The 26,284-nt window shown below is 42.6% G+C and overlaps 1 protein-coding gene across 3 annotated transcripts; it reads left to right on the top strand.

The window, feature by feature from the left end:
* The first annotated feature begins 379 nt into the window (after window positions 1-379).
* Window positions 380-26,284, top strand: rpa1 (replication protein A1). Of its 3 annotated transcripts, none has more exons than XM_086125874.1 (18): window positions 380-661; window positions 917-964; window positions 2,003-2,081; window positions 2,218-2,326; window positions 2,769-2,857; window positions 2,942-3,025; window positions 4,041-4,124; window positions 7,612-7,720; window positions 7,902-8,004; window positions 8,078-8,146; window positions 8,273-8,465; window positions 8,548-8,684; window positions 10,993-11,141; window positions 18,372-18,501; window positions 20,975-21,151; window positions 22,847-22,954; window positions 23,029-23,115; window positions 25,569-26,284. In XM_086125874.1, the coding sequence occupies exons 1-18, from the start codon at window positions 632-634 to the stop codon at window positions 25,671-25,673; spliced, it is 1,890 nt and encodes a 629-aa protein (XP_085982000.1). In that variant the 5' UTR covers window positions 380-631; the 3' UTR covers window positions 25,674-26,284. The 3 variants fall into 3 exon arrangements, with proteins under 3 accessions (XP_085982000.1, XP_085981999.1, XP_085982001.1); XM_086125873.1 differs by having other exon boundaries at window positions 381-661; window positions 7,582-7,720; XM_086125875.1 differs by lacking the exon at window positions 4,041-4,124 and having other exon boundaries at window positions 381-661; window positions 7,582-7,720.

Genomic DNA, 26,284 nt, shown 5'->3' with positions numbered 1-26,284 from the left:
ATTTTTTAATTACAGTACCAAAAAAAAAAAAACCTGTATCCCTCCGTTTTGAGTTTATTACATATGTCTGGCCAAGTTGATATGTTCAGCCATTCTGTATAATTTTACATAATAAAATACAGTGAATAAATACATGTGGTTGATTTGGAATAATCTGTCGTTTTTAAAGTAGCCATGTTGTGTTAAGTAATTCACTGTGCTGTGAAAGATCAACGTGTGTGCTCTGGGAAATTCTATACCAGTGGTCAGAATATACAGCGGTGCTTCTGAAGTTTCCAATTTTTCTGAAAGTCATCGAATGCGTCATCGTGACGCAAGGTGCAATGGTCTTGCGTTTTCTCTCCGCACAGTCACTTAGCTGACCTGCGGTCAGTTCCATATTGGTGACGCATCTGTTACACATGATCCCTTGCCGATGTGAATTGCACCGGGATCAGTTAAATAAAAGCGGAAGCGGGAAGTGGGAAGTAAACGCTACTTGGCGGGACGATCGAAGCTTAGGCGCCATTGGGGACGATTTACTTTGCGTTCAAAGTCGGAAAGGAGCTGTACGGCCCAAGTCTGGACTCCGGAGTGTATCTCATTCTTAAACAAATATTTGCAAAGACAATATAACTGCTTCTTAGCAGACATGATACAGTTGACGGACGGAGCGATAGAGGTATGCCTACTATATTTGTTTTTGTTCTTGTCCTTTGTGGTGTCTCAGCCCTGAACGTAACGTTAAAGCGAAGCTAGCTTAAAACTGACAAATGTTAGTGAAGTGTTTTTTTTTCAACTTGTAAATGTCTTCAATGTTTTTTTTTTGTCGTTGTCGTCATCAGTCGGGTGAAAAACATTACCCGGTGATATTTGTCAAGCATAAACGTATTGTGTATAATCGGACACTTATTGACTGTATAATGTTGTTTTCCAGGCCTTGTCCAGCGGAAGCGATGTAGACGACGCCATCCTTCAACTGGTGGTGAGTGTGTCTGTTTAACGCAATATTTGATGTCCTATTTGACTTTACTTTGTTGAGCCGAGGCACACAAAAATCTCACGAACCACCGACGAACGGAAAGTGGTACTAAACGTTTATATATAAGGTTGAGTATGTGTCGAGTAGATTATTTACTTAGTATGACGTCTGCATTTGAACACAAGGCAATGAATGGAAACGGGTGGATACCCAGGTTGATTATAAACTTGCCATTTAGTGGATGAGCATTTCATTGTTAAGCTTGTCGCTGGCATAGATAGATAAGTGAACAGTGACACGCTATTCATAATGAATACTTTTAAGACCAATTAAGTGAAATTGGGAACAATTGGTTTAACATAACATTACCTGCCGATCCACAAAAAAACATTGAACCCATTAAACCAAAGCCAAGGCCTTTCAATTTGCATTAAAATGCCTTATATCAGTCTTTCACAACCCTTAAAAAATCGACATCATTAAGAATACGCAGAATGTTATGATTGTAAATAGTTTCAAATCTCGAAATAAATTAAGATTGTTCAAAATTATTTACTGAATGACTCTTGTGGTAAAATGACAAAATCACAACATCCGAATCAACAAACAGTGATGTGGTTTTTGTCTGAATTCTTGCAAGCAATCCCGACCGAATCAGCAAGCACGTTGATAACGTGTTAAAAATATAATTGCTTTTATTTAGGATTCGGGTTGTTTGAATTCGGGACAGTTTTGTTATCGTGCTTTAAAAAATCACTTCCTTTCCAAATCAAAGCGTTATCAATGGATTATTTCATTATTCTGCTGTGGCAAGATATGATTGAGCGTGTTTATTACATCCATCCTTCCGTGGGTATCTGTATGTGCCCTGCGATTGGCTGGCAACTAGTCCATGGCGTACTTATTGACTCCGACTGACCTGCAACATTAAGGACAAGCACCATAGAAAATGTATCGATTGAATGTAGGAATTTGTAGTTAATGACTTCCCCTTAATAAATGCATTAACCTTGATAGATACCTGCAATTATTTTATTCCAGAGCATCCGCAAGATTGAGGGTGGAAATGGTCCAGTTCGTTATCGTGTGATGATGAGCGATGGACGACACACCATGTCCTGTAAGTACAATGTCCTTTTTTCATCCTCTTACTCGTCATTTAATATTAGCATCTTGTTTCCCTGGACTCTGTCATTTGCATTGTTAGGCAAAATATGGCATTGTTACAAAAAGTGTTTTTCCTCTTCCTTACCCAGCATTCATGCTTTGCACACAACTCAATTTCATGGCCGAAGACAACCTGCTGGCCCCCAACTGCGTTGTTCTTATCAAGAGACACGTGACAAATACTCTCAAAGATGGACGGTAACGCATCTCTCGTCTTGTCTCTCTTAACTGGGACTGTTTGGACATGTTGTGGATACTTTGTCAGGGAGGTTAGCCTTAGTTTTACAAATTATTGGGAATTGGTTCAAGTACAACATTTTATATGCGAAAGGAATATGAAGTGCCAGACATGCTCAATACCGGTAATCAATATTTGTTCATATTAATCTATATTTTTAATAATGTTTTTAATTAATTAATTGAACGTGAAAATATCTCTAATCACTTCTTGGCCCTTTAGTGTCATAGCTTCTTCTTCATCTCTCTAATCTGCTATGCGGAGGGGGATTGTGAATCCCCATGAAAAGTTCCCAACCGTGAGGACTCCCAGAATTAGGGATAATAAGAAATTTTGTAATCTTTCCTTTTGAATTCTTCAGTAATTTGGAAGATAATTTTGTGTGTTTGATCTTCATGTCAGACGTGTGGTAATCATTTTGGAGACCGAGGTCCTCAAGCCCGCGGCAGATGTCAAAGGCCGAATTGGCACCCCAACTCCTTATAGCGATGGTAACGCTTCATGCAACTCAAAGCACTTTGATGTGAAATCATTTCTGCATCTAAACTAAGTGTCTCAAATGGGTGTGTGTGCAGGACAGGCTAAAGCCCCTCAGCAGGCCGCGCCGCCAGCTGCCCCTGTCAGCCGTCCTCCTCTTCAGGCTCAAATTGGAAATGATCGTGAGTCTTGCTTGTGTGAATGACTTAAAAGCTGTTACAATTTTAAAGGTTTTGAATTGTACTCATATGGCATCATGAATACAACATACCACAAAATCAGAGTATTTTTTCCAGTCTCACACTGCAAAGATTAATTTACCAGTAATCATTAATACAGGTAAGTATTGATGTAGCTTGACATCCTCTTCCCAAAACGATGCATGTGTAATCCATCAATTTGACCAAAGAATCTACCACACATTATCGTTAGTTCTACTGACAGTTAACATTAGCATTACTGCACCTTGTGACAAATGTTTTATTTATTAAGTTACCATGCTACAACCAGTAAATTATAGAATAACCAAGACTGTTTCATAATATTTTTCATAGTGATTAGCCTATAGATCTAATGACCAACTTGCCTCGTAATCGTGCCTCTCTTCGTATCTCGTTCTCGTGTTCTGTGCATACCTGTACGTCACAGGTGAGTTTCATGATAACGTCCTTCGGACGATTCATACGAAAAATCAGACTGGCATTCCCATTTCTTAAATGTCGTAATTAGTAGACCTTTGTGTGTTTTTTTTCCTCGCCATCTCAAACTGTCATCCGCGCGATTCCTCAGTTTGCGGACTAAAATAGCAACCCGCATGCGCACATAACGTTATCTGTTCCGCCCAGCCAACACTCAAAACAAAACAAAACGAAAGTAAATTAGAAGAAACACACTCACACACCACACCACAAACACACATACAGGCACAGTGAAATCGCGTTGATCACGCAGGAGAGATTCGATCGTGTAGAGTCAACTCGTGTGCGGTGACTTTTATGGGAAACCATTTTTCGGTACCGTCAAAATGACGCCACGGAAACGACACGCTACCTGTAACGATCGTTATCGTGAAATCCTGAGGCTGAATTGGCAACGCAACTCCTTATAGCGATGGTAACAGTTCTTGCAACTCAAAGCACTTTGATGTGAAATCATTTCTGCATCCAAACTAAGTGTCTCAAATGGGTGTGCGTGCAGGACAGGCTAAAGCCCCTCAGCAGGCCGCGCCGCCAGCTGCCCCTGTCAGCCGTCCTCCTCTTCAGGCTCAAATTGGAAATAATCGTGAGTCTTGCTTGCGTGAATGACTTAAAAGTTGTTACATTTTTTTAAGGTTTTGAGTTGTGCTTTACATTGCCACGAACTAAACTCTCACTGTATGTGACGCCGTGACACAGACATTTTGATTCATTTCATTTCACTCATGAGAAAAAAAATGCCAACATCTAAGGGGGAGCTGTGCGGAACACCCGGACCCATTTTTTTCCTTTTTGACGGTGAATGAATGAATGAATGAATGAGTGAGTGAGTAAGCAAGCGGCTGAGATCAAACGTGTATTATACAAACCCAAATTCTAAGTTTGGATGTTGGTAAATGTAAATAAAAACACAGAACAATGATTTGCTAATCTTTGCAACCTGTTTTTTTAATTGAAGACACTATAAAGACAAGATATTTAAGTTTCAGACTAGCTTTTTATTTTCCAAAAATATTTGGAATTTGTTGCCTGTGATTCATTCACAAAAGGCTAGATGCATGTTTACCACTGTTACATCACCTTCCCTTCTTCCACATTGAAATAGCGTTTGGAAACAGAGGATATTAATTTAGTGAAGCTTGGATTTTTTTCGCCCCACCATTCTGGCTTCATGCATAACTCTGGTTTTGCGTTTCATAAAGTGCCTCATATATTCAATGGGACACAGGTCTGGACTGCTGGCAGACCAGTCTAATCTCCGCATTCTTTAACTACGAAGCCATAGTGTTGTAATATCTGAAGCAAAGGTGACAAAGTCAAGGCCCGGGGGCCAGATCTGGCCCGCCATATCATTTTATGCGGCCCACGAGAGCAAATCAAATTTCATGATGCTTGCTAAAATCTGTACCACATTTTCAAATTCTCATTTGTAATAACCAAGTGATACCATAAGCATTTTCTTGTTACCAAACTCCTCATTACAGTAACTTAAATAATAGGTGAATAAACTGTTATTCTTGACTTCTTTATGTGGTTTCAGTTATAACAGCCCTCTAAGGGAAACTGTAACTAAAATCAGGCCCGCAACAAAAATGAGTTTCACACCCCCAATCTAAAGAATGTGGCTGGGCATTCATTGTATTGCTGAAATAATCAGGGACATCCCTGAAAAAAACGATGCTTGGATGGCTGCATATTTGTTCCAAAACTGGGATGTTCCTTTCAGCATTATTGGTTCCTCAACCGATATGCAACCTCACCCCATCCTTGCTCGGGAACAACTGAGCCTTTCAGAGATACTTCCTTCTACATATTCAGTCATGACACTCCCTGGTTCCAATTTATCTGTTCACATGCGGAATGTCTTCTAAACCTTTTTTTTTTAATTCCTCAAATTTTTTTGTCTTTTGTTGCCCCTGTCATAACTTTTTTGGCACGTGTTACAGGCACCAAATTCAAAAGGAGAGGATATTTACATAAAACAATGACGTTCATAAATTAGAGCATTAAATCTTATCTGTAGTGTGTTCAAGTGACTATACTGTCTCCTGAAAAGGATTTGGAAATCGTTGTTGTGGTTTTGGTTTTACACAACATCCCAACTTCATTGGAATTGTGGATTGTAGTTCCGAAGTGGTTTTAAAAAGAAAAAGTCCCAAATTACCAACACATTTTTGTACTTCAACCAGTAGATGGGAGTATTTAATCACTTTTCGAAATATTCTGTGCTAGGCAGGACATTTTATCAACCGCTTTGGAAAATAATTCTCCATTTTTGAGCCTCAGAAATAGATGGTCACAAACCCTCCCACTTGAATAAATGTTGAAACTGTGAGTGGCTTTGTGAGATAATGCTCCCTTACGACGCTATCACAGTGTTGGACGGCCCCTCAACACAGAACCTGCGTTCTGATGGGGCCATCGAGAACGCAGTTGAGTTGGAGTAAACTCTTAAGGCCATCGTTCCAACTCACACTCCCGGTGAATGTCACTTCACCGGGAGTGATCCAACTTTGAGGGTGTTCCCACTCGCTCTCTCGCTCTCTTCTTGGCTCTCTCGTGTCATATCGTCGTCTTCATCCCTCTAATCTGCTATGCGGAGGGGGATTGAGTTTTGGGGCGGGCATCCTCCTCATCAGCACGGTAATTTGTTGGTGTCTCGAGCCGAGGGCTTAATTACCTTAAATCCAGCCACTGGCCAAGGGGGAGGACTCAAACGGACACTTTGAACTCTAATCCTATGCGTGAGCTGCACACACACACATACACACACACACACACAACCACAAATCTAATCGTCAAAGGGGGGAAACCTCACGTGTTTGTACCGCTCTTTCACACTCCCTGGGTGGAGGTAACTGTTTCACAGTCGCCTGTAGTCTGTGAATCATCTTTCTCAATGCCAGGCTGCCATCTCGCACGCCTTTCTTTTTTTTTTATGTGCTGCCTCCTTCTGCTGCACTTCAGCTGCCAGCTGTACATTTACATGATCACCGATGACATTTTTTGGCCCACTCATAAACACACATAACAGTGCTGGCCAGCATCGCAGGTGCTGTAATGCGGTGAAAATAGCTTCCCTGAAGTGAAAATGCCAAGTGCTGTATTTCCTCTGATACACGGACTGCCAAAATTGTTGTACCACAAAGAAATAAATAAATAGTTGCACTGCCCCTCTCAACCACTATTAAAATTAGGGCCGAACATTTAATTCAAATCAAATTGACATCGCACAAGTAGAAGGCAACTTTCAAATGCAGTGGGTGCAATTTTTGAAAGGATAAAACTTAGTTCAGGTTGGTTGATAGGCTTTATATCAATCTGTCTGGCTATCTATTGTGTCTGCTGAAGTTCAGTGCTTAAGAAGAGCAATGACATGTTTATATATCATAATTTCATGTAAACAATGAACTGAAGTGAGGAAAAACAGATTGGTTTGGATTATTGTTGAAATCTGATAGGATTTAGTGATTTGACGCCACAATTGTTTGGAATTTTGAGTTGGAGTAAACTCTTAAGACTGCAGGTCAAAATGTTTAGTAGATTAACAACTCTAATTTGAAGTAGATAAACTGACTTTCACATTAGGTCATGGTTCGTTTGCTTTTATTTTAGTGTAAGCCTAACCAATAAGACCAAAACATGAATGTATAATAAGACTGATATTGGTTATTGTAATTCAGATTAATTCAATGCTGGTATTTGTTTGAAAATGCATGCAAAAAGGACCTTGAAAGAGTAATTAAATTGCTATATTAGATTATTTTTCAAAATCGTTCATGACTACCTGGGAAAGGCATTCAACACCTTGAAGCCTCTTTTTATGCACTCTCCTGTACATTATACTAGTGCATTTAGGATGACTACCCCTTACTTTTGAGCAAGAGGAAGCTGCCTCTCTTGAAGCTAAACTGAACACGAACCGTGAAACAAAGCTGCTGTCTCGCTCCTACTACTTACTGTGTGACTGTGCCAAAATGAAAAAGGTCATTGCAGCACCGGGTGAGTACATCTCACTCCGCTCTTCTTCACACGCCATTTAGCGCCCTCCTCCGCCTCCGTCCCCCCTCCAGTGAACAGAGCGGTCGGTAAAGATTTCGGGAAGAAGCCGGCCGCGCCCACGACGCCAGGGGGGCCCTCCAAAGTTGTGCCCATTGCCAGCCTCAACCCATACATATCAAAGTACGTGCTTACCAAACCACTTGCACATGCAATATTTGTATGAGCTAACTCCAGAATGTCAGACGTTATCCATAATATGTAAGTGAGTAATGCATGAAAATATCAAATAGCGTTGTGTGTCACAATGTGGAGTCAGATATTTACAGCAACATATCGTAAATAAAGAGGTGTCTGCCCTCAGATGGACCATCTGCGCCCGCATCACCAACAAGAGCAGCATCCGCACGTGGAGCAACTCCCGTGGTGATGGCAAACTTTTCTCCATGGAGGTTGTGGATGAGAGTGTAAGTGTTATTCCTGCATATTTTTGTGTGGAAATGTACTAGGCCTTGTTGTTCAACTTTCTTGTGGTTCCAGGGAGAGATCAGGGTGACCAGCTTCAACCAAGAAGTAGACAAGTTTTTTGGGCTCATCGAGGTCGGCAAGGTGGGACTTTTTCATAACGCCAGATGATGATGACGACTTCTTATACCGTACTTTACGGACTACAAGTAGTAGTAGTACGCTGCTTGTCCTTAATGCCTTATGCTTCCATCCGTACGCTGTGGTCAGGTCTACTACATCTCCAAGGGCAACCTAAAGGTGGCCAACAAGCGGTTCACCTCGGTGAAGAACGACTACGAGATCACGCTGAATGGCGAGACCTCCATCATTCCGTGCGAGGACAACTGCGATGTCCCCATTGTGCAGTGCGACTTCATCACCATCGGCGACCTGGAGAAGAAGGAGAAGGATTCCCTTGTGGGTAAGGAGATGTCTACAGAATCAAAACCACTTATCTCTTTCTTGCTGGCTTGTTCTCAGTTCACTGACCATGTCCTCCACAGACGTAATTGGCGTGTGCAAGAGTGTTGGTGAGGTGACCCGCCTCACCACAAAGACCAACCGGGAAGTGTCCAAACGGACGATTAATTTGATGGACGCATCTGGCAAGGTGGTGATGCTCACGTTGTGGGGAGAAGAAGTAAGTAAAGATGATTCGTTCGTCCAGTTGCTAAAAACACACACCCTCCAAAATTAGAGGTGACATGTTAGGTTGGGGCTCAGGGAGGAGGGGGGGGGGGTTGACCTCTTGGAATCCCTCTTGGGCTGATACTATCCTTTTTCAAGTGGATGTCACTCTTTCACACACAATGTAAAGTTATGGTTTGCTAAAAAAAAAAAACAACCAAGCATATGTTACGAATTAAGTATGGCACACATTCAACTGCTGGCAACAGAAACACACATATGACAAAGATTAACATCCATATAACGTCATTAATTAAATGTATCGTGCCACCCAACGTACTGTGGGAACTGAATGGTTAGATCTTACGACACCCCTGTGCAAAAACAAATGGTGGAAAAAAAAAATCAAGGATGGAATTGATAGCACAACTTTTGGCCTCAGGAAAGGCGTTTGAGAATTCAGCGAGCTCTGGCTTATTTTTCTATGCACATGTATTGGCTTTGCTTTCTTTGGGAACAAGCGTTACCGCCGGCAGATGACTAGCATTAGCATTTGCATCTCGCTTCGTTGTGCTCATCTCAAACCTTCGTTGGCCGCAAAGAGTTTCAGAATGGGCGGTTGGTTGTCTGGACTTGTCGAAATTCGAGTTTGTTCGTTGCAGTCATCTCAATAGTCAGGCCTATCTCTTTATTTATTCACGTATTTGCGGTGTAGTAGAGCACCATGATACGACTTCACCTTATTTCGTCGTCTTCATGGTCATGTGGGTGCCATCCAGTGTTCAGATACAGAAACTACAGTTGACAATCTAAATGCTGCTCGAAGCACTCTTATTTTCCTTCTCCAACTTTTTATTGTACTTCATGAAATTAATGATTGAAATCAAGTGTGCAGAACCAGTCGGCCGCGATTGACCGGTAGTCCGCGAACTGGTCCCAAGTCGATCGCAGTGGGTCTATGGGAAAATAGAAAAAAAAAAAGATGTGTGTCTGTGTGCGTGTTATTAATATTCTATTTTTTTTGTGTTGGTGCACACTGCACCCTAAGCATCTTCTCAGTTTCACTTTCACAAAAAAAGTATTAAAAAAAAATAGTTTAACAAAGCAGGTCACCTTGAACCTACGGCGGTGTGTGACCTGCATCACTGCAGGTTCTTAGCGGTCAGCAGTCTGCGATTGCAGCTTGCGATCACAGCTGTTGCTTTCTGTCTTTTTTTATTTTTATTATTCTCATTCAGTTTGTTTCATGTACAGTTCAGCGATGGCACTGGCAAAGAACATTTTAGACAGGCTGAACGTGATTGGCTTAAAACCTTGACCAATTAAAATGTTTTTTTGGGGGGAAGGGGGATAAATGAACCTCTTTTTGGCATTTTATCCTGCCAAATATCAGAACCTGCATTGGCCTATTGGTTGAGCCCCAATTTGTATACAGACAATTAAAAATATCCCTTTTAATTCCAGATTGCATTTATTCGGACATGTCAATGACGCAACCTTATCTTAATAGTAATCCTAGCTTTCATTTTCATTCAACACTCATCTGTTGTCATTTATTTTACAACTCCATGTCCCTTAACAAGCTTGCTTCTTATCCCCCCACTATGGCCTTATGTTCTGTTCTTTTCGTCATTCGGTTTAAGAAGTTTCTAAATGTCGTGGTATTGATCGATGTATATTGTTGACTCTTTACCTGCATCTCCCTGGGACTGTGCTCAGTTTGCCCATTTTTATTTGTTCACGAAGGGGGAGAAAAACAGCCTCTCCTGTTTGTTTATCCGCTCTTTGCTGCAGGGACCTGCTGGAGCCACACAAGTTGGTTTCTGCCAAACAACAAGTGCGAAGGATTTTTTTCCCCCTATGCTTTGTCTGTGCGAGTATTCACTTCTTAAGTGCTTTGTGTATCACTAAAATCCAAGTAAAATGTTTCTCTTAGGCTGAGTGGCTCACTTATACAGCCTATTGTGCCGATTGTGATTGGTTTTCTTTGTCTCAAGCGACTCAAAAGGAATATGACTCATGGCAGCGACCTTAGATTGGAGTCGGGCCTCTTCCAAGTGTCGATAAAAATCCGATGGAATTCCGAATAGTTGTTCTTTCCATATTATTGTTCACTGTGGCGTTCTCACGTAATTGCAGTAGATATTTATGCTTGGTTGTGTGCCGTGAGATTTTTCGAAAGTAAAATATACAGTATGCCATGGCTCCGTAAATGTTTGAAAACACTGGTCTACACAAAAGAAGTAATTGAGCCAAAATAACAAAGAGAGGCTCAATTTTTTTTCCTCTCCCCTAATGCCCCCTCAACCGTTGTTGTGCAGGCGGAGCAGTTCAATGGCACCTCTCAGCCCATCGTGGCCATTAAGGGTGCCAAGCTGTCCGACTTCGGCGGGGTCTCACTCTCGTCGTCCTTCAGCAGCACCCTGATGACCAACCCGGACATCCCAGAGGCGTACAAGTTGCGCGGCTGGTAAGCCCATAACAATCTCATCGATAATACCGTATTTTACGGACTATAAATCACAGTTTTTTTTGTAGTTTGGCTGGGGGTGCGATTTATACTCTGGAGCGATTTATGGGTGAAATTATTAACACATTATTGTGTCATTTCACATGTTAAAAATGAATGAATGAAAAAAATGTTCCGCAAGAGGCCGCTCTAGACCTGTGTTGATAAAACCACGATGAGTCTGATGTAAGCGACGTAGAAGAGGAAGCGCTGCATCTTCTACCTCCGGAGTTGATGGGGTTGCTTTAAAGTGACACAGAGGATGAAGATTCCATTGGATTTAGTGATTTGGAGTGACATTGATGGTTTGTTGAACTTGTTAGCATGTTCTTTATGCTATAGTTATCCGTCCATCCATCCATCCATTTTCCGAACCGCTTAATCCTCACTAGGGTCGCGGGGGGTGCTGGAGCCTATCCCAGCTGTCTTCGGGCAGTAGGCGGGGGACACCCTGAATCGGTTGCCAGCCAATCGCAGTATAGTTATCCGAATAACTCTTAATGTTACTTGAACATATCAGGCATGTTCTCGGTTCGTCGTTTATGCGTCATGTAACGTTAGCATATTGTACACTTATTCAGCGTGTTGTTTTCTATTTTATTTATTTAAATTGCCTTTCAAGATGACATGTCTGTTCTTGGAGTTGGATTTTATCACGTAAATTTCCCCCCAAAATGCGACTTATACTCCAGTGCCAGTTATGTATGTATTTTGTTTTTTATTATGCATTTTATGGCTCGTGCGACTTATACTCAGGAGCGACTTATAGTCCGGAAAATACGGTACACTTCGGGAAACCGCTTACCCTGTTCCGTCTTGTATACATGTGACAAGGTGCTTTGAACAGGAAGTAGGAGACAATTTATACAATGTACATCCCAGGGCTTTTCCTGCACTCTCTTTATTCCACCCCAATTCATTCCTCCTTGTTATGGTTGGAAGAACCAGAAGGAATGTCGCCTTTTCACTGTCCAAGTAAATATGAAGCATGTTGTTATTGTGACGATCAAGAATTTCCCTACATTGTCCGCATTGCGCTGTGGTTGGGTTTGGGGACGGAGGGGTGGGATCACTGCAGCGAAAGGCATGGGGAATGGAAGTCATTCTTTATCCGAGTCAGTGCATATGTTGGATTCCTCATCGCCTCTGTATCTGCAGGTCGCATGAAATCTATGCTAATGTCCTTGTAACAAGAATGGTGTGTCACAGTTTGCATCATACGTGACGTCTCCCCAGCGCTGATGTGTCCATTTTGCAGACGTGCGTTTGCTTTTGCATCCAAAGGGTTTGTTTACACCAGCGACCGCATTCTCGCACTGACGGAGGGCCGCTTGGAGACGGATCAAATAGTTCTGCCTTCGCAACGATGATACTGCTCGTTTGACTGAGACCGTCACACGATATGCGGTCAACTTGTTTTACCGTCGTTAGTTTAGAGTGCTGCCCAAATCTACCGCATCACTAGGCTATGCGAACACAGTCATGTTTTATTACACGGGTAATCAATTATCCATTACAAACATTCAAGCTGTTTCTTATTCTCTATCTCAAATGTAAAAACTGGAACCAAAGGGCCAAAGGGCTGACATTGTGAGCCCATTACTCCGTTGTTCCATCTGTACCAGAAGCGTTTTCCACTTGATCGCAAGGAGCTATCTGCTCGATCACCATGAGTTGTGACTCTACTTTGCAGCGAAGTGGGAGGCAAATTAAGAGCACTTAAATGGGACATCTTGACTGGCTCTAATTGTTAGATGACGGTTTGTGCGCTTGCCCGTGAGATCTCGCTTAATTGCAAATGATACTTCATGTCGAGAAAGACAGTCATTTGTCTTTACTCAAGAATCCATGGATTACCTGATTAATTCATTATTGGGATTTTATTCTGCCAAATAACCGTACTGGCCAAAAATAAAAATCCTTTGGTTAGGCCCTCGTTTGTAATCAGGAGTTTAGTTTGATAGATGTTTTATTCCCAACAGAGTTTGATCGTAGGTCAGCAGCGTATGCAAGTCGCAACAGGCCATTTTCTTAATCACTAAGATGTCACAAACCGGAAACAATCATTTGGAACAACTGTGATTACGGCGCTAACTGAGCATACAGCATGGCCACGTAACTTTACAGCAGTGTGCAAAAAAAAAGTTCAATGCATGCTGTCCAACCGTAACCTTGAAACAGGCTATAGTGGGACGCTAGTGAACCCACGACTCCTATTCAGCTTGCGTGCGTGTGCGTGCATACGCGTCCCTTTTCTTTAGCACAAGTTTGGTCCTCTGGCTCTCTGATTTACCCTCACACCGCCATCACTAAAAAAACAAAAAACATGTTAATTCTCTTGATGCTCAGTCAGCTGAAGTCGAGCCCAAATCCGAATGGCACCACTTCAAGGTTTCTTTATTTTAAGCAGTTCCGCACCATATTACGGATAACCACGGAGAGGTGATTCCAAACCTTTTGTTTGTTGTGTAAGGATAATGTTCAGCATTCACTGCACCATGTCATGTTCCCCTTTCGCCTTTGCGTTCATTTGCGGTTTCCACAGTGTTGCGCATGGCAATCGGGCCGATTGTGCGGCTGCCCACAAGCCAAATCAGGTCTGATTGTTCTAAACCGAAGGAAACGTGGCTTCAGCGAGAAAAGGATTCCAAAAGGCTCTTCAGTGTAAGGCTGCCTTACGTTCATACCCTTGTAATGCGCACCGTCTCATTGTGCCCGTTTCTTTCAGACATGACAAGGCCACCGTGCTTTGTTGCTGTTCTAATAATCCTTCGTCTTGGCGCGGCAGCCGTGTATATCCAGTGTCCCTTCTTTGATTGTTCCGTGATGGAAAACTGAATAAGGGAGCAAGTCAATGAGGCTCCCAATGACTCTTGTGATGATTCATTTCAGTCACCCCTCGGGTAATGCTCAACTCTTTCAGGGTGTTCCTTTCAGCCATTGTTTGTTTCGCGCCGAGGCGTGACACGCGCGCGCCTTTGGGGGCTTTTGTCTGAGGATTGAGTTTGCACTATTGGTTATTGGCTGAAACGTCAAGGTATTAGCCGTTGCAGGGCGGTTGTTGTCTTGTTTGTTTTATGAGCAGGATTACTCCAAAAATCCAGCGTCGATATCATTTAGGCCACAGAAAAGGCCATGAAAGGTTTGACGGACCACATAGAATTGCAAATGAAGTAACGTGTTTCCCAACGTTCCCTGTGAATAGAACATGAAACATTCATCACAACCAACCATACACACACATGCATAGAGAAGAGAGGAGGTGATTTCGATACAGCTGATATAAAGAAGCAAAATGCACATATCTGCCTCTGAGAGTTCATTGCTTTCCCTACTCTTAGTTTGGCTTCAAGTGGTGTTTGGCTGCTGACACACTGACGTGAAGACAGCGCCACTTATCCTGAACGAGAAAGAGAGGAGAATATCTCCACGACCATGCGCGTTTGCTTGCAGCAATTGCTTTCAACACAGTGGACAGTTAAAATTGGCCTTTTTGTTGCGATGGCACAGCAGTCCAGCCCTCCATTTGAAGGTTGTGAATTCATGAGTCGACTTTGTCGCCGTCCCTACGGAGCAGCCGCGAGAAGGTGAGCACTTGAAGAGTGAAGATCCAAATTAAGATTGCTCGGCCTTAGTGGAGGTCTGTGTTCTCTTTTTCAATTTAATCTTGAAAGTAACTTCTCAATCTTTTGCTGTTGATATTCAGGTACAGCGATTTAGTCTTTGGTGGAAAATCCCTCAGTTGGACTATGAATGCTTGTCAAACTGCTCCAAATGGTTTCCAAACATCAAGGCGCCAAAACGTAAACCCTCTATTCTGGCTTTGATGCTCCCTCCCTCAGCAGAGTAGTTCTTGATTACATTGACACAGAAAAGAGTTGCTAATGTCAACCGTGTTCCTTGTGATAATTCACACATGCGTTGGTATTTTGTGCCAGTAGGTGGCAACAGCACACCTAGAAAAGTAATTCAACCCTGACAGCCTTTGGGGTGAGTACGTCCATATGCGGTTGGCGTCTAAGTTTCTGTGTTGTCACCCAAGGCCAGGCCGATGTTTCTTGTCCGCCTCGCCGTCACTGATGTCCTGAGCTCATCCGCCATGATGGGGAAAGAAGCAAACAAAGGCGCCTTCACCAGAGCCCGGTGACCCTCACGCTTCCTTATCATTCTGCTGTTATTATAGCCCAATATCAGAATGTTTTTTTTGATGGCAGCACCGACTGAATGTGGGATTTCACTCTGTACAGAGAGAATTCTTCCAAATTCAAGTGTGGTGGCAGCCCATGGTGCGTGCGTGTACTCATGCACGCAGTTGACTGCGTGTCAGGGACAGGACGGACACGTTATGGTGCGGGTTTACGCTGCATGTTAAATACCAAGCACTTTTTTTTTAAAATCCCCACCCCCTAAAAACCACTTTCGTCACTAACATACACAAATTGGATGGCCATATCGAACCACAACCGCATACACCCAAAAGGTCTGAAGAACCCATGGCTGAAATTGAGCAAGGTGGCCATTTTGGTTTTAAGCAGACAGTTTGGGCAAATTGCAGCATGATGTTGGTGTACCTAATGAAGTGCCTTTAAACTGCCATGTTTTCCAACGTGTGGGTGACAACAAGGAGCGAACGTGTTGTTCACACAGGCTGTTTTCATATGATATGGTATCTTGGCCGTGGTGAGATTCCTCCCGGAGAATGCTGCTTGTAACCTTCACACGTGTAAAATGTGTACACGTGTACCCGACAACCTACGGCTGCTCGGGCTCGTTTTTCCTGCTGGATGTAATTTGTTTCATCGCAGCCGCTGTTGCATGACTGTGTACGCAGCCATTTGCTTCCCCTCCCTTCTCATTTTCACCGCGTTGAGCCCAGGACACTGATGCCATCGATTTGCGTCTTTTACCAAGAGTCTAAACCAGACCACCGTTATTTATTTGTTTATTTCTCCCACATTTAAACCTTTTAAGAAAATAGATGTGAAGACAAAGTTCCAACGTACAGTCAAACCTCGGTTTTCGAACGTCTCTGTTCTCGACCAAATCGGTTTTCGACCCCGAGTTTTTTTTTGCCTCAGATGACGACCGAATTTCGGTTCTCGGACAAACTGAGCGCACTTGAATGCGTCACTTGACTCGTCTCTCCTTCCTTACGTGAACAGACTCTTGCGTTCCATTGTGAACAGATGTGTTCAATAAAGATTTTTTTTTAAAAAAAAGAGCGTGTTTCGGTTTTCGAACAAATCCGTTTTCGAACAGCCTTCTGGAACGGATTATGGTCGAAAACCGAGGTATGACTGTACTTTAATTTTGAAACTGATAGAAATAACCGGATACACCAATTCAAACAAATAAGATCGGTGAGATGAACCGAAGGACAACTAAAAATGTGCGAACTGTTTTAAAGCCAACCCATTCACAGATCCGGTCTCACAAGAGATGCTGCCATCTTGCACGATTTCACCATGATGCCTTTCGTTTTCATTTGACTTTAAAAGGCACATTTTCACATAAATCTGGTTTCAACTTTTTTTCTCTCTCTACCTCAAGAGGTTCCACTGAACACATGCGTTGGATGTTGAGCAAGGATGCCGTGCCTATCCATGTGGTGTCATTTCAGCATCACACTGAGGCCACGAGTTACTCACATTCGCAATTCAAAGTAAAACCTGCGCTTGCGTCAATCGGTTTGGTGGCATTCATCAGCAAAAAGTGGAACACGGCAGCTGGCGCGTTGCCTCAGCAACGCTCCGCTGCTTTAATGGGGATGCCTTCAATTAGTCTTGCCTTCAGGAGCAAGGCATGTATTTACAACCTGTCTCGAGCGCTGCTGTGCCTTGTGGCCCAACACATTAGTGATCACTTTTGATGTTGGTGACCATTTTAAACTCCTCTCCTATCCAATTGTTGCTTTTTTTTTTTTTTTTTACGACTCCCCCCGCCCTTTGATCCCTTCCTGTTGTCTTCTCTGGATAACAGGGGATATTCTGTGCGAAATTGGGTTTTTTGATATGGCTGCAAACAGCCCGACCCTGGATGACTTTGCTATCCCTCTTCTCTTGATTTATCTCTCAAGCCTCCTTCACTTTTCACAAAGCCATCAAACGGCACACACAAAAAAATTTATGTTCTGACTGCTCCTTGTTGGCAGACGTGTGGAAAAGATTGGGTCTTAGTTGTGACGTATTGAAAAAGCACACGCTGCACTCTTAACAGACACGGTTGCCTCAATTGAGCAGGATTAACACGACTGTTCTAAACAGCCAAACCAAGTTGGTTAAAAAAAAACTTCAAGCTGAGGAGAAGGCTAACATCTTTCTCAATTTAGCTCATCTGTCTAGGATACCTGCTTCACAATGGGGCTCATTGTGCCAATCCATAATACAGTAAGTAATAAGTATGAGTCCTGGAATTCACCCCAGATTGGATTTTTTAATGGGATATGTGTCCAATCAGGTACCTGTATACGGAAACAAGTGAACAGCACGCTGTAGTAGCAGCCAAGCTACGCAAAGTGCTAGAGCCGACCCAAAGCTAAATGTGAAGTACAGTAATCCCTCGTTTATCGTGGTTAATGGGGACCAAAACCACCTGCGATAAACAAAAATCCACGAAGTAGCGACCCCCCCCCACTTCCATATAGGTACATGTACATCATTTTTATAAGGCCAAATTTAATGGTATACAGTACATGCATGTAGAAGTAAATTTTGAAGTAATTAACACGACTTAATGCTGAACACTAATAGATTTAAAAATGCATAAATTAGCTTAGTTTATGAATAACAAAATACAGGAAACGTATTTAAAAAAAAGTTTTCAATTCCTCAAAAGTCTGCAAACGGTCCACGAGAAGCTGCGAAGGTCAGCAAAACAACAGCGAGTCACATAGAGCAACATATACAGTACTGTACTGCATGGATATGGAATTTTATTTTATTATATTTTTTATGAATTTAAAAAATCCGCGATGCACTGAAGCCACGATAAATGAACCGTGAAATAGCGAGGGATCACTGTATAATGGCTGTTTTAATTAAAAAAAATTTTTTTTTTATAGCGAGTTCCAGACCATCTCTCATACTAAACATCAAACTGTTTGATTATGGTTTTCGAATGACTTGGACCAAATGTTAACGCTCAGCTTGTTCCCCATCGCTGCTTAGCACCAAAGTGTATTCTGCTGTGCAGGTTTGACAAGGAAGGCCACAGCATGGAAGGACAGTCTGTGACCGAGTTGAAAGGAAGTGGCGGCATGGGGAACTCTGTGTGGAAGACCTTGGCTGATGTGAAGACTGAGAACTTAGGACACGGAGAGAAGGTACGAGGCCTTGATGCGTCTTCGACTGACAGTTGCGGCCTGCTCTTTGCGGATGTTTAAGCACCCGCACCGAGAATTTCCGACGTGAAACGCCAACGCCCACGCACAGGCTGACGCGCACGCCGCAGGTGAATAGTCTCTCCTCGGTGTGACCTTGTCAAATTACAAAGGTTCTTTGCCGCCAGCAGCCCTGATGAGTCTTTACAATCAACCAACTTAGTAAATCGCAGCAAAAGCGGTTATGTATACTGAAAAGGTTCCCGATCTCGTCTTCCAGCTCATTAATCTGCTGTCTTTGCCGTGTGCCTGTTTGCTCTTGCTGAAAGTCACATTTATCTCTGCTATCGATTACATATACCCGCCAACCCTCCATTCGTTGCCCTCTGTAATGAAATTACCGCCCGTGGATGAGTACAATAATATGTGCTCTTTAATTTCCTCACTGCTTGTTTGCACTGCAAAGGGAAATGGTGTTCGCAGAAGTGTATAAATCAACTGGAGCGGAAAATGACGGCTGGCTCTGAGGTATTAGCAGACAGCGTTTCACCCGATTTAGCATGCGCCCCATGTTCGGAAATCACTATGTTGACAGGGATTAAGTTGGGTAAAGAGCAGATTGTGGAGCGATAACACGGACACGTGAAGCAGGGCGCAAAGATCAGTCTTGAGCTTCTCTCGTCCTTGATAACTACATTTTCAGTTGACACAGTGACAAAAATGTGAGCAAAGACCTTCTGACGTAGGTGGCGATTCGCTGATGTCAAACTGCCGCAGGAGGCTTACCTGGTACAGTGAAACTCCTCTACAATGAAATCATGTTTGCAGCAAGAAATTTTTCACAACAGGGGGTTTTTCATTGTAGCAAATTTGATTCAGATGTAAACACACACACAATACCTGCAAATAAGGTATAGCTACTTGCCCATCCCTAGGCAGGCACCCCAATGCATGTCTAAAGGTACAGTTAAGTCCACAATTGCCAAAATTGTCCCCACTGTACCACATCGTGAAACTGTTGACTCCGTGTCTCGTTAATTCTTTCCTGGGCCATCCACACCGTCCCAATTCCCAGTCACTCGGGTGAAGGCCTTCCTCATGCTTCCACAGAAGAAGAGGTGTTGACCCCCGGCCGATGGACGCTCGCGCTCTTCCCATGTGATGACATAGCAGCTAAACCGAGGCTGTCGAGCCAAACATTGTGGTCAAGGCCTCTGAAGACAGTCTTTCCCAAAAGAAAGTCCGGTGCGATGAATTGCCCCTTGTCACTAGGTGTCAGTGCCGCAAACGCCCACCTCCTGCCCTCTCTGACAGTTACCCCCCTGGTCAGCGTCACCCTAATTGAAGAGGGATTTGCTGTATTATTGCAACCTCTATTGAGAGGCAAAAAATGGCAAGGGCTACTTTTAGGCGGCGCCATCCGCCACAGCTTTGTCAGCTGTGACATGTCATACTCCAACCGCCGGTTTATCTAAACAGTGACATTTCAGTTTTATGTACCCCGTTAATTAGAGTTAAATATCACTCGTCTTACAACACAATGACCAGAAATTGGGAACATGATATATGGGCCTTAACCAGGGATTGTATTTGTATCCCACTGACGCGAACACATTGGGGGGGATACATTGGACTGGTTGTCCCTCTGACCCATGCCACAAAGCATATTTGGGCTCCAGGACGCAAGTCTGTTTCATTTGGAACAAATTGTGCCCCCCCCCCCCCCCCCCCCCATAACAGTTTCAATAAAATTGGCCTCATCTGAATATTTCTACTTGTTTTACCATTTGAAATCAAATACCCTTTGGATGAACTAATCACCAGCACAGTTTTCAGCTCCAGCAACGGTGACGTCTCACCTCCAAAAAGCTCCTCCGATTAAATGGATTGGTGTACAACAATCACTTAATTGGTTGTATCCGTAGGAAAGGTGCCTCCCACTTTTCAGTTCTTAATTTCTGCACCTTCGCTCGTTTTCGTATTCATCTCTTTACGAATGTGAAATCCATTTCCCCTGCTCTGGGTATTTTCCATGCCGACAAGGGACGTCTCCGAAAAGCTATTTATGTGCAGCCGGTGTCTCGGGCTTGCGGAGGCAGCGAGTGCTCATTTGCATCGGTGCTATTAGGATTCTGCTGCACCAACGCTGCACACTGTGCGGTAAAAAAAAGACCAAAATAAAACTTGAAAATCGTTCTCGTGTGTCTTTTGTGCTATTCTTCATGCTTGGAGCGTAGAAAGGTAATGAAAGAGTTTAAGCTAAGGACACATCGAATTTTAACATTTGCTCTTTTTTTTTTTTTTTTTAAGTGGATGAGATTTTTCGAATGTAACACTATTTTAGAGCTCTCTGATAATCAGACCCTTTCTGACTTAAAATAGATGGCAGGGGCGATACTTAAATCCAAATACGTGCAGCCCACATTTAAAGGCATTCATGATTTTTCTTTTTGCCCTTTTTTTTGGTTGTTTTTAGGCCGACTATTACACCTGCATCGGCACCATTGTGTACATGCGTCAAGATAACTGCCTCTACCGGGCGTGCCCAAGTCCAGACTGCAACAAGAAGGTGGTGGACCAGTATAATGGGATGTACCGCTGCGAGAAATGCGACAAAGATTTCCCCAACTTCAAGTACCGCCTTATCCTATCAGTGAGTGACTCAGCACTGTGCTCTCTCATGCCAGAGACACAGTGATGTGCATGCATTTATTTATTTTTTTGTCTGGATGATAGATTATGCACTAAAAAAAAAAATCCACGTCTACATGGAGATAAATGGGAGTTGTTTAAAAAAAAAATGCTGTTCAGGGAAAATGCCCCCATGTGGATTGAGACAAAAAGTCCCTGCCACAGAAATGCTGATATAAGCAAATGTTTGTCCTTAACACAAGATGTCACTTTCACCATCTTTCTTCTTCTGTGGTATCAAGCCACCATCTCCTCTTTCCTTCGTTGTTGTTCGAGTCACAGATGAGATCTGCGCTCGACTCTATTATTCGTTTTTGGTTGATATGTGTGAAATTGATTTCTCATGTTTTGATGCTCTGGAGGCAAAATGAGGTGCACTACTTGGGTCCAAGCACAATGAATGCTGTGGATTGCAAATATTCTTTTTGGCATTATTTGGCACGTTCAAATGACAGTGTTACTTGCCTATTGGCAACCTAGCCTCACCTTTTCGCCGTTTATGTGCCCTGTCTAAGATTAGAGCATGAACAATGTGGATTTATTTATTTTTCAGATGATGCCCATTCCAACATTTGGCAGAATAAAATCAGATAACTGATTAATTTCAAAAGAATATAACAATTTCTTTGGGGTCAGGCAGAGCATTTGACTGATTTGCAATATTTTGTCCTTGGGTATTTTTTAACTTCATAGCTGAATGTCCACATTAAAACAAAAAAACATGCAGTAAAGCATGTACTGATGCATTTATCATGAAATTAAGGCCAGAGATGTATGCTTTATATCAGCAAGATAATGACTGATGTTACTGTCAAAATAATATTTATGCAGCCCTCTGATGCCCTGAAACATTAAATCACATTTCTTCTTTTCCATTATTTTCTTCGCCGGTAAGTGATGACTTACATCAGGGATGGGCAACTTAAATAATAGATGATGCCACAATTTTTCATCAGCGCTACTCGGGTGGGGCCACATAGGACGCACCTCCTCAGCAGATGCCTGACAAAAAAAATAAAAAATAAAATAAAAATTAAATATGGACGAAATACATGCATGTCTGTTTACATTGAACCAATGTATATATTTTTTTCATCTTAAATTTCATGCTTAGTGCATGTATAAAATCTCCATGCTTTAACAACAAAGGGTTTGAACAGTCAACAAAATACACTTGAATTTACTCTTCAAGGAGAGCACAACACTGCTGGACAGCAAAGCAACATTAAATGCAGTAACACTTTTTTTTTTCCATTTCAAAATCAGTTCACTTGAAAGTGTGTTATTATTCAGGTACTGTTTTTCCTTCATGCCATTCCAAATCCGCCGAGAGTTAAGCCTACTCACATTGTAGTATACGGCAGTATGATCTTGTGCCAGCGCAACTCAGCCATGTCTGCCATCAAGTGGTTAATGTTGATACTACAACTATACTTAACGAGTTGCAAAGGAAGTATTTGCAACGAAGGGGGGGGGGGTGCTTCATTTAGGCAGGCAATGTCTAATTGAATAGGCCTTTGCCACTGCCTTATGGCATGTGCAGGCAGTTTTTAGTGTGTCAATTAATCAGATTTTCGCTTTTCGCGGCAGTTTCATTACCAGAATTAAAACTGACCTCCCGAGTCTAATTCTTTGTGTCACTTTTTGTTTTTGCCAGGCCAACATTTCAGATTACACCAACAACCAATGGGTGACTTGCTTCCAGGAGACCGCAGAGTCCATTTTGGGCCAAAACGCAGCTTATCTGGGACAGCTGAAGGAGTCTGTAAGACGATTTCTTGAGCCTTAATCCGGTGCCTTAAGTTTCATCTGTTGGAAAAAGGGTGTGTTTGTTTTCAGAATGAAGCAGCGTTTGACGAGATCTTCCAGAAAGCTAACTTCAGCACGTTTGTGTTTCGCAACAGAGTGAAGCTAGAAACGTATAATGTAAGTACGGCAGGTTCTGGTGATGTGTATCAACTCTTTGGCTCCTATTGCAGGACTCTTGATGATGTCATTCTTGGTAAACGGAATTAAAGAGCAGAGTGGGACCTATGCGGCGCGCGGGCCATACTTTGCCCAACCCTGTTTTTAAGTTTTGTACAAAGACCGAACATGTTGGCTTTCCATTCATGAGCATATCGACCCCACTCTCCTTTGGCCTGCCAAAGCTGCTCATTTTCCAGCGCTTTTAGAAAGAGACACGCGCAGCTTTGTCGCAGTCACACAGATCGAGTTTTGTTTTGCGGCGCATAAAAGAATTGATTGGGCTGGGCCTCTGAGCAGGAAGTCTGGAGCGCAGCCAGCGACCAGCATCCTCCTGCGTTGCACACGCCGCCAAAACTTTCCTCGCTTCTTCAGTAGAGACACCTGCAAAAGCGCCTCCTTTTCACGACTGCGGGCCAGCCGTTGTGTCGTCATCAGCTTCAATTTGAGGATGGCTGGCCAAACTGTTTCTTCTAATTAGAGAAAAATCGAGGGATGCGAGAGCCACTTTGACATTCTTCACATTGACAGTATTTGAAGCGCTTAATGTAATCCATCGGTATTGGTTACAACACTTGCGGACGCAGCATACAACAATAATCAGACGCATACATTCTTTGTCCGCTACGAAAAACGACTACTATTGCAGCTTTCTTGCAAGGCTCTCATCATATCAATGTAGTACTGCTTCCCCCTTGTGGCCAAGGCAAGCACAACAGAATGAACAACACAATGCCGCTTGAATAATACACAAAAGTATGAAATTCTCTGCATTCTTTTTGAAGTGTGTTATTCAACGTTACAACACTGTAGAGTGTGATATTTCATATTCGAACACACCCTACTCTTTTGACAGCATGCTTTAAAAACAGCATCAAAAAAATGGACGCCGAGTGATTGGCACATGGGCGATAGTTTGGTGGTTCGAGTACAGTTCCGAGCAACCTTTGCTTGTTTTATAGCTGCCCTTTTGAGACTAGCGTACCGTCATCATAACACCATTAAGGCACGAAAATGCTTTCTCGGGATATCTGAAGGTCGTTTGATTCTTAGAGCCGTAAAGAGAAAAGTCTCCACGCAGTCAGTAATTAGAAATAAACTCCAACGTAACAAAAGTACTGTTGGGAAAACATTCTCGCCAACAAGCGGTACCCTGACTTCACTGACAAATGTATGTAATTAAGATGTCTTGAGATTGGATGTAGGTCTCTTTCAAATGGCGATAAACATCGGATACATATCTGATAACTGCCCACGTGAAATCAACAAACGCCAACACCCCGGATATATATAACTTGACCGTTTTTAAACAATCGCGTCTGCACTAACAACAAATACATGCATCTTTAAAAAGATTGAAAGAAAAAGATTGTCTAAATATGCTCAAAAAAAATTATTTTTTTACATCCATCTTGTTGAACTTTTCATCTTTTAGGCCTGATAAACGATCACACTGCCATTTTTGCATTCATGTCATCTAAATGCTGCGTCCTCTTGCATCATAATAAGCGAGCAGCAGTGCGGCACACTCGTTCTTGAACGTGGGCACCAGACTAAAGGCAAGCTTGTTTTTTTTTTTTTTTTAAAGTGGTGAGGGGGAGAATGTAGACAAAACGAGCATGACCTGTGTGCTTTTGCGGGGTGAGGGGGGGGGGGGATAATGGCTGACCTTCGCTGTCTAGATGGCTGAGGGGCCGCTCTTGAAGTGGACGAATAGGATGTTCCATTATCGGTCCTACACTGTATTTGAATCGTTGTTACATAAGGATGCATTTTCAGTCACCGAGCGCTTTGGTTCACAAAAGGATGAACACCTTTTTAGGTTTGTTGCAAGCACTGCATGTGGAGGCAGGATGCTGATAACGACAACCGCATAGAAAGGAATAATTGAAATACCACTAATGGATTCCAGCAAAAAAAAAAAAAAAGTGTGCGTCTTTAACAAAGAAAAAAAGCATTGCATTGTAAAATATAAAAAGGTACACCATCGGCTGGTCGCCATCCAGTCACATCTCGAAAAACAAAATTCGCTTACAGAAAATTTTCAGCTGGCAATGGCCCAAAAGTACATTTTTGTCCGAATGTTTTTTGTCACCGAAACTGAAACATCATCATGCTATGACTTCAAATTTTGCTCACATCTCGAGATGATTAAATTTGGCCAGGAAACCACTTATATCCCAACAAACTTGGTCAGTCAAGGCAAAGTTGATGTACGTATCGTCAGCATCCTAAAAAAAAAAAAAAGCCAGTCTTTTTATTTGATTTTTTTATTTTGCCTTGGTTGTTCTTCAGAAAAACTAACCCACATTCTGATGATATGTATGAATAATTTCGGTTTCAAAAATATTGCCAAAAGATGACTTTAGGCTATTATTTTAAGAGGCTGACGATATTTCAATGTCGTCTGCTAGGACGAGTCCAGAATCAAGGCGACGGTGATGGACGTGAAGCCCGTGGACCACCAAGAGTACAGCAGAAGGTTGATCATGAACATCAGGAAAATGGCCGCCAAGTAAAAAAACAACAAAAAAAACCCGCAAGAAGCATCTTTAAATATATGTTTTGCGCTTTGAGAAAGTGTGTGGGCAGTTCCTATGGTTTTTGAAAGGAGGGCGGGGGGTTTCCCATGCTTTATTTTTCTTCATGTTCTTGTGAGTAATCCTCTTGGCCCCGAAACAGAGTGACTGTTTGGCCTTTCTTGTTTAAACATTTTCTCGTTCTGTAAGCACGGTCACGCCAGCACAAGCAAAACAGTGCCGCGTGTCTGTCTTAAGTTCGTCTGTCGTCTCTTGCCGGCACAGTGGTCATGGCAGGAGAACCCCCACCCCCACCCAAGCCCCGCTTTTCACAAGCTGCAAGTGGCTGTGCTTGCCCTGATAAATCTTGTTTATTCTCAGAGTTCGTTTTCTGACTTGCAAGCACACCGCGCTAAGGAGATCATCTTAGATTGAAAACAGATTGCGTTGTTTCTGTAAGATGCTTCTGCATTTGACTTGTTTTTCCTGTAGTTGTCTAATCAAGTCACCGGGTTTGTTGTTCATTTAACTTGTTTTGTGTGATGTTGTTAAAATGAGAAGCCGTTCCAGCAATAATAATAAAAAAGAAATGCTATTTTCTTTTGGACTAA

Source organism: Hippocampus guttulatus, chromosome 12, assembly GCF_054856545.1.
Source record: "Hippocampus guttulatus isolate MCC_2025c chromosome 12, RoL_Hgut_1.0, whole genome shotgun sequence".
NCBI classification, from domain to species: Eukaryota; Metazoa; Chordata; class Actinopteri; order Syngnathiformes; family Syngnathidae; genus Hippocampus; species Hippocampus guttulatus.
This window is presented reverse-complemented; position numbering and strand designations above follow the sequence as displayed.